This window comes from Sycon ciliatum, chromosome 1 (assembly GCF_964019385.1).
Source record: "Sycon ciliatum chromosome 1, ocSycCili1.1, whole genome shotgun sequence".
NCBI classification, from domain to species: domain Eukaryota; kingdom Metazoa; phylum Porifera; class Calcarea; order Leucosolenida; family Sycettidae; genus Sycon; species Sycon ciliatum.
In genome coordinates, this window is record NC_088643.1 from 26,738,741 (window position 1) to 26,754,739 (window position 15,999).

Consider the following 15,999-nt stretch of genomic DNA (forward strand, 5'->3'; position numbering starts at 1 on the left):
CGCCAATAAGAGAACTGTGTTGTTGTTGTTGTTGTTGTTGTTGTTGTTGTTGTTGTTGTTGTTGTTGTTGTTGTTGTTGTTGTTGTTGTTGTTGTTGTTGTTGTTGTTGTTAACCTGTGTTAAAAGTTGTTGGGAATGAAATTTCTTGGATGCATGTACTCTGTATTCCGCAGGAGCACTAAACACAAAAATGCACGAAAAGCAGCGGCGCCAAGAACGTACAATTGTTCTTGATTTCTGTTTCTTTGTGTTACTTGTACTTTGCAAAGTATGTCATTGTGAATATTGATGCCTGTAAGGTGAGACTTAAATTGTAGCATTGTGGTGTTCTGTGTTGTGCAGCTGTGCGCCGAGTCCGTCCGTCTGCAACACCACGGACACCTCTGACACCCAGTATTATACCGGGGGCCAGCCCCAGCACAGACTCCAAGCTGCGTCTGGATTCGTCGCCTCACCTGCAGGTAAAACCCGTGGTAGTCACGCCACACGTGGCTAAGCGGCCTGGCACCTCCACAGTCACTCCTGTCACCACGGTCACCTTCAAGCCAAGCCCAGCTCCTGCCACTGTGTCACATGCCACCAACAGTCCCTTTAAACCACCCACCGCCCTAAACACTTCTACTACTACCAGTAGCACTGCTGCCGTTGCTGCTGCTGCAGCGACTACTGCTACTACGGCTGCTGCTATGGCAACGAACAGTGGCAGTGCTTGCGCACCCACAAGTGCCACCCCACTCGCAACTGGTGCAGTTGTTGGCCATACTGCAAGCGTCCCGCTTACTCCCCGGCGTATGGTGTCGCGGAGGGGGACCGACGTTGACGAACCTATGCTGATTGATGGTAGCGGGTCTGTAAGTATTAGAGTCCAGGCCATTGTCTCCTTGTCATGCACCATCATTACTATAGTGCAAAGCCAGTGCCTTTCAAGTCATTGAAGAGAATTTGTTGTGCAGTTGATGTTGCCCTTGGACGAAACACTGGGTTAAGTCATGCTCACGTGTCTATTCGCTATTCATGCCAGTGAATGCAACGACATCACGCCACATGTTACAGTGCTGTGTTTGTATAAGGGAGATGGATATGTAAATGCACGGTGTGTGTCAGTGTCTGCTCCAGCGCCGGGTGAGCCGGGAAATCCACCCGGTTGGGCGGCGCTTGGACCCGGTTGAAAATATAGTACCGGGTCACCTGTGACCCGGTCGGTACTTTACACTTTCGAACTTTGAAAGGACTGGCATGGTGTGTATGTATCAGATACTTCTTCTTCTTTCGTAATTTTCTAATTCCTGTCCTCTCTTTTCTAAATGCGGCTTATCCATTCGCCTTTATATCATTGGGCATAGTTTCCGTTTATTGTCCGAATTAAAATAAACCAACCAACCAGTTAAAGCATGTGACTCGGCTGGTGAGACAGCGCCAGGTACATGTGTACCCGGCTCCGACCCGGTTGAAATGGTTGCGCCAGGTACACGTGTACCCGGCTGTCCTACAATCCTAGAGCAGACACTGTGTGTGTGTGTGTGTGTGTGTGTGTGTGTGTGTGTGTGTGTCTGAGAAAGAGAAGAAAGATGTGGTCACACATGTCTTTCTTCTCTCTGCTGTAGCATCGCTATCAGCGCCTCCGGCGATGGTCGTCAAATGGTCAAATGGCGTGTGTGTCTATGTGTATGTGTGTGTGGGTGTCCCATATGGTGCAGTGGTATGTGCAGCGATTTCCAATCGATAGGTTGCGGGTTCGATTCCCGACGATTATGGTCACGCACGTCTTTCTTCTCTTTCTCAGCCTCTTCCTGGCTTTTCTTTCATTCTCCTGGGTGGTTACCAACAGCCAGTGCATGCCGGAGTATGTGGTGTGATGTGTGTGCGGGAAAAAATAAATAAATAAAAAAGGACCAAAAAGTAGGGATTCACTGGCCAGAAAAAGTCACTTCATAGCTGTGTGGTGTAGACCAGGCTGAATAGTGGCGGCCAATTCTTCAGCCTTGCAAGCTGTTGAATGGTGCAATCCCAGCACAAGTTGCTATGGCTCCTGCTGTAGCATCGCTATCATCGCCTCCGGCGATAGGCGTCCAATGGTGTGTGGGTGGGTGGGTGCGTGTGTGCTTGTGTGTTTGTCCGTCCTTCCGTGTCGGTATCTGTCTGCGTGCAATGTTCTATTGATTCCTTGTTATGTTGTGCTGTTGTTGTTGTTTCTCTGCGCAGGCACGTGGCTCTGTTGTCGGAAGCCCTGTTGCCTCACCTGCCGGCACACCCGCCACTGGTGACGTACCCTTCACTCCACCACATGGTATGACACGGGCAGCGGCAGCAGCATCTGTTCGTGTTGTATCTTCTCCATCCGTCCTGCCAGCTGGCTCAAGGCGCAAGGATCTGCAGTTTGTGGCACTGCGTGACGGTGCTGCGGAGACAGGCAGCCACCCGGCCACGCCAGAGCCAGGACGTTCAGCTCGTTCCTCGCCCGTTGGTGCTGAGTACTATGCCGGCGAGTGGAGCCGGGCCGTCAGCCCGGTGCGTGGTGCGGCTTCGCGCGTTCCACAATTAGTGCCCCTGGTCACTTCTACACTGCTTGCAAGTGGCCAGTTACCAGCTGCGGCGGCAGCAGAGGGAACTAGCACGGGTGGTACACCGGTTAATGTTAGTCTTGCGTCTCTGGAGGATCCCTATGAACTCATGCACATCACTGTTGCACAGGCGCGCGAGCGTGGTGAGAGTGTATGCCTTGTCACCGGCGGTCATACTTATGCAAAGATGATGCTTAGTGAGCCTCCCAATCTCTTATCCCATCCTGCTGTGTCCTCGCCAGCGAGCAAAGCTGCATCACCAAGGCCAGAGCCAATGGACTTGTCTACACTTTCACCAAACCGTCAACCCTGCGCAGAAGCGCCATCCCAGAAACCGCCAGTACAGTTCACTAGTTCGAATGCAATGTCCCATCCGCTATCTCTGCAGCAGCAGCAGCAACAGCAGCAGCAGCAACAACATAAACCTACTGCCATCAAAACTAGTACAACCACCATGGTTGCTGCTACTGCTCCCAAATTCCCTAGTCCAAGTAGCCCGCGGCCTTCAGCCCTGCCGGTTGCCACTACTGCTGCAACAATAATGGCACGCAAGCCGTCAAATAGTCCAACTGTTGTTGCCGTTAGCTCGCCTATTACAGCTCGGTCTCCTGTTTCGATTGTAACGTCTCCTGCTTGCGCTGCCGCTGTTAGATCCTCCTTTGCCAAATCACCGGTGTCAACTGTACCTCGCTCTCCTAGTCTACTGACAGGAAAAACATCACCCGTTGTTGTTACTGCTGGTACTGGCACTCCAAGTAGGTCCCCTGAGCTTCCAAGCAGGAGTCTGCCAAGTGCTGGACAGTTGCAATCACCCAAAGCATCAGCGGCCAAACCGCTAAGTTCAGTATCGGCCGCACGTTCGCTTGCCCAAGCCTTCAACCCTCCCGCAACATCGATTCCGGTGAAGCTTCAAGCAACTGCTGCAGCAGCTACGAGTGCTCGGGCAACGACGCAAATTGCCCCCGTTCCCCACAAGTTGAAAGACGGTGCCCTTATGGGCACACCTAAAGCAGCTCCATCAGTAGCATCTGTTCCCAAATCACCTCGTCTCCAAACAGTTCCAGTGCAACCAGCATCTGTGGAAGCTCTCGCAAAACCGGCGGTGGTCAGTAGCCCTGAAGACCAAACTACTGCCAAACCTGCAGCACATGCTGGAGCAGCTTCTAGTGCAGAGGCATCAATGGCTGGAGCAGCTTCTAATGCAGAGGCATCAATGGCTGGAGCAGCTTCTAATGCAGAGGCATCAATGGCTGGAGCAGCTTCTAACCCAGAGGTGCCAGTGGCTGGAGCGGCTTCTAATCAAAAGGCATCAGTGGCTGGAACAGCTTCTGATCAAAAGACATCAATGGCTGGAGCGGCTTCTAATCAAAAGGCATCTGTGGCTGATGCAGTTTCTAATCCAGATGCATCAGAGACTGTGGCTCCAGTGTCTGTAGCTACTACAGCAGTGAGACCACCTTCACAGGGACGGGCACTGGTCGGTGCAGTTACTAATACTATTCCAACTTCTACTGCTGCTGCTGCTGCTGCTACTGCTGCTGGTGGTGCTTCTTCTACTACTACTGCTGCTACTGCTGCTGCTGCTGGTGGAGGTGCTACTACTACTGCTGCTGGTGGTGCTTCTTCTACTACTACTGCTGCTGCTACTGCTGCTGCTGCTGCTGCTGCTGCTGCTGGTGGAGGTGCTACTACTACTGCTGCTGGTGGTGCTTCTTCTACTACTACTGCTGCTGCTGCTGCTGCTGCTGCTGGTGGAGGTGCTACTACTACTGCTGCTGCTGCTGGTGCTTCTACTACAACTGCTGGTGGTGCTCTTGCTCTTGCTCTTGTTGCTGGTAGTGTGTCTATGTCTACTGATGTGCCAAAACCTGTCCGAGTATCAGATGCCTGTCCAGTATCAGGCAAGCCTGATGTCACAGCGCCAACAGTAGTAACAGCAACAAAGCCTGCCCTCCCGCAGCCACCAGTCATTGCAGATGTTCCCTCAACACTGCCAATGCCAGCTTCAGTTGCAACAGCACCTCTTGTTGCTCCAGCTAAGCAGCCAGCAGCTGCACTTTCAACAGCACCCCCTGCTGCTCCAGCCAAGCTAGCAGCAGTTACACCTTCAGCCACGCCAGTAAACACTCCTCCACTGCCAGCCCCGGGAGCTACACCACCAGTTGTGTTTACGCCACCAGCAGTGGCCGTACAGGCATCATCAATAGCGGTAGCCACAGGACCAGCAACAACAGTGACAGCAGCAGCAGTTATTCCAGCAAGCGCTTCATCCGCTCCAGTGCCAGCGGAAAGCATGACGACACCTGTTGTGGGTGCGCGGTTGCCGACATCGCCACATCTGTCCCCACCACCACCTGCACACAATTCCAGTAAGTAGCAGCTGTGCTGGCTCAGCTTTTGTGCATGCACACACCGAGGATGTCTGCTATTTAGAAACATTTGCAATGCAAGACATCACAAGCTGTCTGTCGAACCAAAGCCACGAGTTCTGTAATACGTCTTGAGGAGCAGAATTCGCCGAACCCTGTCAAGTCGTATATCGTGGGAATGAAGCCCAACCAATTAATCGAGACTAGAAGTAATAATTATGAGTTTTGCCATTCTTGCACACACACACACACACACACACACGCGCGCGCGCGCGCGCGCACATTGCAGCAAAGTTTCTAGGTTTAATCAGAACATTTTCTTATGACTTGTATCAGCGGTTGCCGTCACTAGCAGGAACCAGTAGAATACAAAGTACTACCGAGTATATACATGTACAGCTTACTTCTATGAAGATTGTCCTTTTTGTCATAAAATTTAAGGTGACCAGGCAGATGGATTCTATTCTTATTGGGGGGGGGGGGGGGGGTGGCATGTACATGTAGACAATTGGTGTGTCAGTGGAAAACGTGACGCGCACATGCTGGATGCTACCAGAAGAGTGTTGGTATCTTGTCAAACCTCATTGCTCTTGTAACCTGAGCCTTCCAAGTGGGAAGGTTGTTGGTTTGCGCCTCGTAGAAGTGTTAGAGTTAGGTGTCAGGCCGTTGATTGTCGCAGTAGAGTCAGTACTCCTTGTCAGTTTTGTGCCTTCTTTTCGCCCTCGCTGACTGTATATGATCTGGTTTACAGTGAGTTCAACTCATTGTTCTTGATATACTTTTTGCCATGGGTGCTGCACACTCTGTTACAGAGATTGAGCTTGTAGTTGCTGACCACAAGGAGTCCAAGGACCCTGAAGAATCGAAGGTGAGCACTTGGAAAGGCTTCTAGATTTTCTGTTTTTGGTGTGTGCCGCTTTGTATGTGGGCATATACAGTGAAACCTGTAGGAGCAAGGCTAGTGACCAATCTGCCACTACCCACCACTTCGCCAGGCATGGATGCTCTCCCATTCAAAATACCCTGTCACTAGCGACTACCTGCTTAATGCTACCAGCCACTGCCTTTTCTTGTCCCAATGTCGCTTTTTGATCTGTTAGTGTAGCTAGCAACCGCGATGTGGGAAATCAAAGGTTATTCCAAGCTCCTTCTTTTGAAGTTTGATGATTTCCATTGTCCTGGAGGAAGACTCTTTTGACGCTGCAATTGACGAACGGACACAGTTTGACTGTGGACTGCATTGCACCTGTCATGGTTTCAAGTGTTTTCAAGTGAAAGCAAGATAGGAGAGGTCTTTGAGAGCACATTTCATTTGATCAGCAACTCGGTTTTCGTTGCCACTGCTCGGCTAAGTTTCACTCTAATAACACTACCATGTGATTTCTACGCAGTACTTCCCAGTGCTGTCCATTTTGGTACGAGCCTCAAAGTCCTTGCTCAAGTAGAAAGCGTGGACATTAGATGCCGTTTGTGATCGAGGGAAATCGAATGCAGTAGACGAATGTGAACTGTGTGTGCCATGCATGATGTGTAGTGATTAGTCTTTGACGCGGTGGTGGTGTTGTGCAATTGTTCTGCTTTGTTGTACAGAGTGTGAAATTGCCAGTTGCTGATGTACAACATACCCCACTAGCAACAGGGCTAGCAGCAACACCAGCACCAGAAGAAGAAGAACAACAACAACAACAACAACAACAACAGGAAGAAGAAGAAGCAGAAGAAATGGCACAAGCACCGGCACCAGCCCCGGCACCAGCCCCAGCACCAGCGGCAATAATTGCTGATGTGGTATCACCGGGTTTGCCTGCCAGATTACCGCTGGAGTCGGAGTCTTCATCTGGATCGGCAGGGCTGCCTGATGAGCAAGCACCTGTAGAGCAACAACCTCCCTCAGTCGACACGGGCACACAGGCAGAGAATGCAGAACAAGCTGCTCAAGATGCAACATTGCAAGCAGCCACACCTGTGCAAGTGATGTCACCCAAAGTATCCGTATCTCCTGCTCTTTCTCCTATTCGTGAATCACAGGAGTCTGGGGAGGCTCCTGCATCCAAGTTGGATGAATCGCTGCCTGTGGACCCTGACTCAACCTCACTTGAAGAAGCCAGTCCTGCTCTATCACCTAGCGCAACACCTGTCGCTGTGGTCGACTCTGCTGATGTCTCTGCTGCCGGAGCTGCGGTGGACCCGGGCATGATCACCACTGCTACTACTTCTACTGCTAGTTCTATTGGCGATGTAACTTCTGCTGCAGCTGCTTCAGCTGCAAGTCCTCTGCCAGTTGTGAAGGTGGCCAAAGACCGAGAGGAGGTAGCGAGTATGATGTCATCAGTCAGCAGCCCGGAGCCAGCAGCGGCAGCAGGATCACGCGATGAGGCCGGCACTCGCCGACGGGGTCGACGTTCCAGTAAGACCATTCACAGCATGCATGCATGTATGCAGCAGACTAGAATACAGATCGTTCACAGTTGTGCTCTGCCAAGCATGCATGCAGCAGCAGACTAGGATAGAACAAATGTTTAGTCTAACCTACAGTTGAGCTAGCATGGTCAGGATTCACCAGTGTATACAGTCTTGCTTATTTGCTACATGTACATCCTGGTATCTGCAAGCAAGATGGCCTATCCTGTATCATGAGTTGTGTCGATTTCTCTTGTCACCGCCCAAATACTGTACCAGTGATCGGTGACTTTCATTGCTATGCCTAACCTTGGGTGATCAGCAATCTATGGTGTACGGTGTGTGTGTGTGTGTGTGTGTGTGTGTGTGTGTGTGTGTGTGTGTGTGTGTGTGTGTGTGTGTGTGTGTGTGTGTGTGTGTGTGTGTGTGTGTGTGTGTGTGTGTGTGTGTGTGTGTGTGTGTGTGTGTGTGTGCCTGTGTATGTGTGCCTGTGTATGTGTGCCTGTGTGTGTGTGCCTGTGTGTGTGCCTGTGTGTGTATATGTGTGTGTGTGTGTGTGTGTGTGTGTGTGTGTGTGTGTGTGTGTGTGTGTGTGTGTGTGTGTGTGTGTGTGTGCCCTTGTGCCCTTGTGCCCTTGTGCCTGTGTGTGTGTGTGTGTGCATGTGTGTGCCTGTGTGTGTGCATGTGTGTGCCTGTGTGTGTGTGTGTGCCTGTGTGTGTGTGTTTGTGCCTGTGTGTGTCTGTGTGTCTGTGTGTATGCCTGTGCGTGTGTGTGTGCCTGTGCCTGTGCGTGTGTGTCTGTGTGTGTGCCTGTGTGTGTGTGTGCCTGTGTGTGTGTGCCTGTTGTCATACCACTCTGTGTTGGTTGTTGTTCTTGCAGCTCGTACGGCGACAGTGCGCAGCCGCAGTCACAGCCTTCGTGAATCACGACACTCTTCAGTAAGTGGCGTGCAAGAGAAATCGTAACACTGGATTTATACTTTCTGAAAGACTACACCACGAAGTTGGCTGTTCAGAGTTTCATTGCTCGTTTAACCCGTTGCGACCCGAAGTATCCAATTTGACCAGCGTAGTACTTCTATACAGAAGCGGTGTTGGCCAGGTTAGGTGTATGAGAAATGAGGAATAACATCCCCACATCAAAGAGAGCGGAGTGGTATTGCGTTAACTTTGAACTTTGAACTTGATGTTCGGTATGAGTTCCCTGCAGAAAACCTCCTTGGTAGCATGTGTTAGTCAGAGTGTTGTCGGGCATACATAGAACTAGTATGGCATTTTGTTGTCCTGTTTAGGATGAGGAAGAAGAACCTGCAATGTCCCAGCAAGACGATGTGGAGTCCGTGGCTGGTAAGGTTTTTTCGTAGGGCTGTCCACTTTAAATAAAAGTGAGGTTTGTGTGGATTCGGGTTGGAACGCATGGGCGTGTGGTGTGGTGTGGGGATTTCAGGGGGTGTCGGCCGTTGGGCGGTTCAATAGCCAGTTGAGTCATCTTTCCAAGATTCCTTTTGAGTCTCTCTCCCCTCTCCCGGGGAGACCCACGTGACCAGTTTTGGCAGTGAGCAACAAGTACAAGTGTGTGTGTGTGTGTGCGTGTGTGCGTGTTGTGATAGATTGCAATGTTGCACTTGCACATAATGGCACAATATCGTTTGGTGTATGCGTGTGTGTGCTAGCTGGCTGTACCGTACTTAGCAAATATTCGTCTTCACCTTTTGGCTTCACATGTATGGCTCCAATTCCACACCATTCTGTGCTGCGCTAACATGTTCACACATACAGACACGCCTCTCTCTCCCTAGCGCTACTACTCTCTACAGACATCCAACTCCTACCTGACACATTTGTCACATCCTTATCACTTCATCACCTTATCACAGCACCTCATACCATATATCTAGTCCTCGCTGTCTTGGCTGTTCATCTTTAGTTGTACTTGTTCGTCGCGAGAAATGTGTTGAATCTGAAGTCACTCTTGCAGCAAAGACACTATGTGTGAGTGTTTGACTGTTTTAAAGTCATGTGCTTGGTGTGTACTGCATTTGTTCTTCTAGTCAGTGGTTGCTGTATTGTATTATTTGTATCTCGCTTGAGTTTGGGGGAGGACTGTGACTGTTATGTTTTTGCATTTAGCAAGTGAGCTCATGCTGCGGTCTCTCCTCTCTTGCGGCGTTGCTGGCGTTGTGTGTGTGCTGTCCTGCAGCTAGTGAAGACGACTTCATACTGTCGGTAAACAGCAGTGCTCCTGCTACTCCATCAACTGGTCATGGGTGAGCACACAGCTACTATACTGTAACCAGACGTTGTGTGCCATTCTGGCATTTAGTGTTCACTGTAAGATGTACCAGTTCATCTGGCTCAGTCCTGGCCTATACCAAGATACCTGGCCTATACCAAGATGAAGTGAATACTAGTGATGTGACATATCGGTGGCAAGGCCATCTCAAGCATAGAATTTTGGTTTGCGTCCCATGCGCGAGTATGACCTAGAGACAGAGTGCAGGTCTGCAGAGTGTGCAACTCCCATGCATGACCAGTGCGTGTCGAAATAATTCTTTATCTACATCATTAATTTCCTGTGGCTGTGTACAAAGTGACCATGGTGTGTACTTACCTTTCTCACTAAGGGCACGTTCGAATTGTCTTCATCAAGTGTTCGAACAAATTTTAAAGGAGACAACAGTTGAACATCGATTGTCCGACCACCTCTGGGCAGACCACTGTCAGGCGGTGTTCAGATAAGGCAAATGTTCCGGATAAGAAAAAACTGTCACTCACACACTTTCAGTGGTTATTACTAGACGCACGACCTTTTTACTTTTCAAAATTTTCGTATTTTTCGAATGGCTCACTACATGCACAGTGCGTACTCTACGGCAGTGCGCCCAAAAAAACTGTTACGGATAATCGAATGGTCGGATAGTCGATGTGCGGATAATCGATGTTCAACTGTAGTTGAAGTGTCCCAATAGAACTGTTTCTATCATTTTAGAGTTTTTCAGTGGAATTGTCATGGCGATAATGACGTCCGCGATCCAATTGACCATCTCGACGTAGCTATTCCAAACTCTTCGGAACTAATCCACCTCTCCCATCGGATGAGGTTGTGGAGTTTCGAGGAGTTTCAAGGGAGGGGGGGGGGGGGGGTACACACACACACACCACACCACACCACACTACTACTACTACTATCAAGAGTACATAACCCAAGAGTGTGCAACTGCCTGCACAACCTCTATGCTGTGCTGCGACGGCAGAACTTCACATCACGTGACATGGTTCAAAAGGTTATGCTGGCAAACAGTGCAAAGTGACCACAAGAGAGTTGTACCCAAAGCTGGGCTGCGTACAACCCAGTATCTATCATGCACTAGAGTGCACGGGTTCATCACGTGATGTGAAGTTCTGCCGTCGCAGACCCCATAGCTGGAGTTGCACACTCTTGTTTATCTACTCTTGCTACTATTACTACTACAGTCGACCTACCCTTATAACGATATTTGCGTCACACCAAGAAATATTGTTATAAGGGTAATATTGTTATAGGGGTAACTGGTTCATTTCATACACATACGTCATAATGCATGGATTTTGTTCATTTTTACACTCTTCATAGCATAAAAAACTGGCGTACATGCACATTATGTGCACAGCAAGGTGCCCACTGGTGCCCCATTGCATGTTGTCCTGTCCCAGCGACTTATCAAGTGAAGCTTGCCCTACCTGGATGGTGGGCTCTACATATTCCCTGCTAGATATTGTTATAAAATGGAAAATGCCAATGGGTCAGCCCATTTTATATCGTTATAGGGGTAATATCGTTATAGCAATATTGTTATAGAGGTAATGCATTGTATACACAAGTCAATGGAGTGATTTGGTTTGGCAGAAAAATATCGTTATAAGGGTAATATCGTTATAGAGGTTATCGTTATAAGGGTAGGTTGACTGTACTACTATTGACAGCTGCCAGAAATGGTCACGCCGCTCCCTGAAAAGAAGTACTGTCAAAGAGGTTAGGGGAGAGGCAGGTAGTGCTTCAAATGGTGCTCCAGGTCCTGTCGCCTCCGAAACTGGCGTTGATTACAGACTCGGGAATGATGTTCAAAGTGCTGGCGATCAGTCACTGTAGGGAGCTTCGGGCGAGGTCCACAGCGATGGCACTTGAGGCCAGCAGTAGACTTGAAAGTACGCTTGCAGGCTGTACGTACCGGGACCTCGGCAACAGGAGGAGCATCACTAGACATGCACACACACACACACACACACACACACACACACACACACACACACACACACACACACACACACACACACACACATGCACACACACACACACACACACACACACACACACACACACACACACACACACACACACACACATGTGTATCTTGCTCACTGCCAGTACCTGTGGCTGTGTGTGCACGTTGTGGTCAGCGGCGACAGTGAATCAGCACGACGTGCTTGGCGCAAGTCTATCATGTTGGTCTGGAAGGAAGCTGCTTCGCACAGGTGAGCATGCACACACCCACTACCCGCACTGGACTGCAATTCACTGTTTTTTACCACACTGGTTTATCCTTGATCTGCTTCGGCAGAACGCTGCTCAATATTTTGTTTCCATAAATTTGCTATCGGGTATGCCTTGTTCAGGGTATGCCTTGTGTTCATTTTATAGATACATTTTGTTTCTTCTTGGGATGGGTTTTCGAAGTCTGAAGAAAATGTTGGCCGGTCGCTGCTTGGATGACTTCTACATGTACACCATAGCTTAGTGGTAGAGCATGGCTGGCCATAAGCGAGGGTCTCTGTTTCCAGTCATGGTGGTGGCCAGTCAGTTTTTTCTTCAGACTTTTCCCGGTTGCATCTTTCCCTCAAACCAATGAATTTGATGAATTTTGGGACATGCATATGTGCTCATGTACTGTGCTTTTGAGGGTGTGTATACAGCTGTAGTTGTTGCTTTGTCTGATGGTTATGATGGTTCTGATGCTCGTTTTTGTCTTCATTTTCTAAAGATTTGCCAATCTGTTTCTCCACTCTGTGACGGAAAACGAGGCACCAGGCTATGCCGGCGTTGTTCACAGGTGTGTTGTGATGCTCCTCGTCTGTATTTTATTCCCTAAACTACTAGTATGCAAAGGACGCAGTGGTGTCTGGCGTAGCCAAGGTCCACGGCGCTTTATTCCCGTAAACTATGCAAAAGACGTTACGTTAGTAGCTTCCGGCGCTAGCCAGGTTCCACAGCGCTTTATTTTAGTCTGTGTGTGTGTGTGGTAGACCCAGACAGATCCTGCCAGCGATTCTTCCGGCAAAATATCGAAGAATTGAAAAGGCGGAAATTGCCGGCAAAATCTGATATTTTGGGTAAAAATCGATGCCTGATACTTACATTTCCTTGTTTTCTTACCCGTTCAGCATGATACACTCAGAACAAGATCATTTCACTGAAATATCACTGGGATTCACTGTGATCACCATGATTTTGGAAGAACCCAGGCACATGGGTGTGAAAAGTTGACAACCCGTGTTGAGAAACCGCTCATTCACGTGCCTGATCATGTGACCGACCAGGAGTTGTAGGTCATGCAATCATCGCCTTTGATGATTTTTTTGTGTGAGAGTGTGTGCGTGCATGTGCATGTGTGTGCTTGGGCTTGGCTTTTTTTGGATGATTATGTATGCATGCTCATTCTTGTTGGTGTTGGTGTTGGTGTGTGTGCCTGTGCGTATGGTTATTTGTTGCTTAGGCCTATGGACTTGCAAACAGTCAAGAAGAATATAGAGAATCATGTAAGTCTTGTTCTGCTCGCCACCTGTCTCCTGATAGGAAACATGATTCTAATAAGTGGGGGTGGAGATACTCAATTAATCATAGCTATCAATAAGATGAGCTGTGCTGTCAAACACATTCCAGTGAAGTCTAATACCTGTAGTAGTTAGCCAGAACGTTTTCTTGTGACTATCATCGGTGGCTGTCGTCATCGTCACTCAAGGGATGATTCTCATTCTTGATGATTTATTCTGCCATACATGTTCCTTGCACACTACAGCAGTACCATACTCACTAACCCAACCACTCAGCGACATTTGAAACTATCCAAGATGCGATGAACACAAAGAAAAACCAACCAACACGTGCATGATGGTAGTACGATGGGCAAGACGAATGGTCGCCACAACCACCACCAGCACTTGTACCACATCGCCACTGCCACCACCAGTACACATCACGAGCGCATATCACCAGCATACAATATTCCATTGAGATACTTACCGGTAGATATTGCTGAGTGTAGAGTAGGTTTGAAAATACATGTTTTGCCCTTGGTCAGTGTGGAGTGCAACGTGCTGCATCCGGGAAACAGCTCAAAACCAGCTTACCTCCAACACGTTATGCTATGGTTTCTTTCAATATTACTGTGTCAGTTTCTTGTTTCCGCTTAGAAAACCAGCATGCACCAACCCTATTGCATGGTATGTTACGGTGCTCTTTTCTGGTGGTGTTGTTATTTAGACTATTCGAACGACAGCTGACTTTCAGCGTGACATGCTACTTATGTTCCAGAATGCGCTCGTGTATAACCGGCAAGATCATGACGTGTAAGTTCAGCCTGTCGTTTGTGTTTGCTGCTGATCTTCTAGTACAGTCAGACCTCGCTTAATCCCACACATCCCACACACCCCACACATCCCACACATCCCACACATACCACACATACCACACATCCCACACATCCCACACACCCCACACATCCCACACATTCCACACATCCCACACATCCCACACACCCCACATATCCCACACATCCCACACATCCCACACACCCCACACATCCCACACATCCCACACACCCCACACATCCCACACATCCGTTTTACACAACAGTATCCAGATACGCGAGGGAACCAGATAATCGAACACCGGTTTTGTTGGATGCATCACGTGTGCTGTACATCTGTAACCAGCCATTTTCTTCTGGATGGCGAGGGATCCGGATAAAAGAGGACCGGATAAGCGAGGTCTGACTGTACTCTTCCTGCAGTAGTTCCTTGTTTAGAACCGGAGTAGTGAAGAATGCGTGGGTAAACATCGGCCACGTATCCCGTTTTCCAGATTGCATGCGGTTAGATTTTGATTATCAACTCCCAGCTTTATTTAGGCAGTGCAACCTTTCTTATCTCCTCATCACGTAGCACGCTCTGTTCTAGTTCAATCGTTTCACGCAAGTGCGGCGTTTAGTAGTTCCTGCACGCCACCGAAATGTGCACGTATCTTTCCAGAGCTTGTTGTAAGCAGTCTTTCCTTGGCAGTGGCAAAACAGTACGTTGAAAACCAGATCCAAGATTCTGGAAACGGAATTATCTTCATAGGCTGCCATTGTCCTCTGATGTTGACGCGTTACTTACTTATTTGAAGCATCTCCAACTTGCCTGACCTGTAGATGTTGCACATCTCTGTGCTAGCGATGTGACACAGTGTGCAGGAACAGTGCCCCGAGGGAAATAAAATGGCTGGAGCAGGACGCAATTGGACCCATTTGGAGCATTGTTCATACCATTGCTGCCCTCTAGCGCTAGAGATACAGTGTCCTGACTGCTGTGGTTGTTCTCACTCTTTTCCTCTCATAAAGACCTTTCCAGGAAGCCCAAGATTGTGAAGATTGAGCCAGTAGAACTGAAGTTATGATCCAAAGAACACGAAAAATGCGTAGCCTTGGGAGACAGCTGGTCGCTTTTGTCTTTAGCTAGTCGTTGACTTCTCTCCTCTGCCCCCCCCCCCCCCGAATTCAAGAGAGTATAATAATTATACTGTTTGCTAATATCAATATGTCCTGCTAATCTATTCTTGCTTTCAACCCTTTTTTGTCGTAGGTTTCAGATGGCTCGGGAGATGCGTTCTGACTTTTTGAACATCTTCCAGGTAGGTTTTCTAGCTTGCTAGGGCTGTAAGGTCTACAAGTTGTAGTTAGTATGCATGGCCAGTGTTAGGCCACGCCTGATGCTTGTCAGGTGATTCACTCTGTTAACGGAATTATCCTGGCTACGTTGGTGATGGGAAAGTGGAGTGGAGGCATGTGCAATGATGCATGCTCCTGTAAATCTACTGAAAACATATGAAGTTGAGCTGTTTGACATGATGCATAGATAAGCTGGGTTTGAGGCTTGTTAGACCAGCCATGCTTGCAAAGAACCCCGAGTATTTAGTACTCTTCCCATTCCCGATGAGATGCGCTGTAGCAGGGCTTTGCTGTATGAGCAATGAAGAAAAGCCATGTGCGTGTCGTAGCGAATGGCGCAACGGGAAGATTGGCAGCCTGAGAAAGCTACACACCCCACACTTGGAGAATAGAGTGATGTGAGGTGATAGTCAAGCCTGACCGCCTTAGTTCCGAAGGAAATAGGCTTTACAGGATGCGATGTCCATGTCGGAAAGTATGAATGTGCACGTCAGAAAGTATGAATGTAGATGTCAGAAGGTGTGAATGTACATGTCAGAAAGTATGAATGTGCATGGCAGGGTGACAGCTGTTTAGCTCATTCGGCCAATAGGTTTGTTCTGACCGGGTTTGGGCATTTGGCACTCGTAATTCTGGTCGTCTTATCCAAGTGCGTGTCCTAACCTTGTCGGCATGTACTTGTATGTGTAAGACGTTGGTTGTCCACCT

General features: G+C 48.8%; 1 protein-coding gene across 2 annotated transcripts in view; it reads left to right on the forward strand.

The window, feature by feature from the left end:
• LOC135820913 (pneumococcal serine-rich repeat protein-like) overlaps positions 1-15,999 on the forward strand; it is a 29,943-nt gene that overhangs the window by 11,201 nt on the left and 2,743 nt on the right. Inside the window, exons 8-19 of one of the 2 annotated variants that reach the window (XM_065333970.1) lie at positions 343-851; positions 2,203-4,930; positions 5,743-5,798; positions 6,521-7,337; positions 8,211-8,269; positions 8,623-8,677; positions 9,531-9,597; positions 11,768-11,842; positions 12,349-12,417; positions 13,081-13,123; positions 13,848-13,933; positions 15,206-15,254. In XM_065333970.1, coding sequence (XP_065190042.1) covers positions 343-851; positions 2,203-4,930; positions 5,743-5,798; positions 6,521-7,337; positions 8,211-8,269; positions 8,623-8,677; positions 9,531-9,597; positions 11,768-11,842; positions 12,349-12,417; positions 13,081-13,123; positions 13,848-13,933; positions 15,206-15,254 — 4,613 coding nt within the window. The remainder of the gene's footprint in view (positions 1-342; positions 852-2,202; positions 4,931-5,742; positions 5,799-6,520; positions 7,338-8,210; positions 8,270-8,622; positions 8,678-9,530; positions 9,598-11,767; positions 11,843-12,348; positions 12,418-13,080; positions 13,124-13,847; positions 13,934-15,205; positions 15,255-15,999) is intronic. The other variant, XM_065333978.1, reaches the window with a different exon arrangement.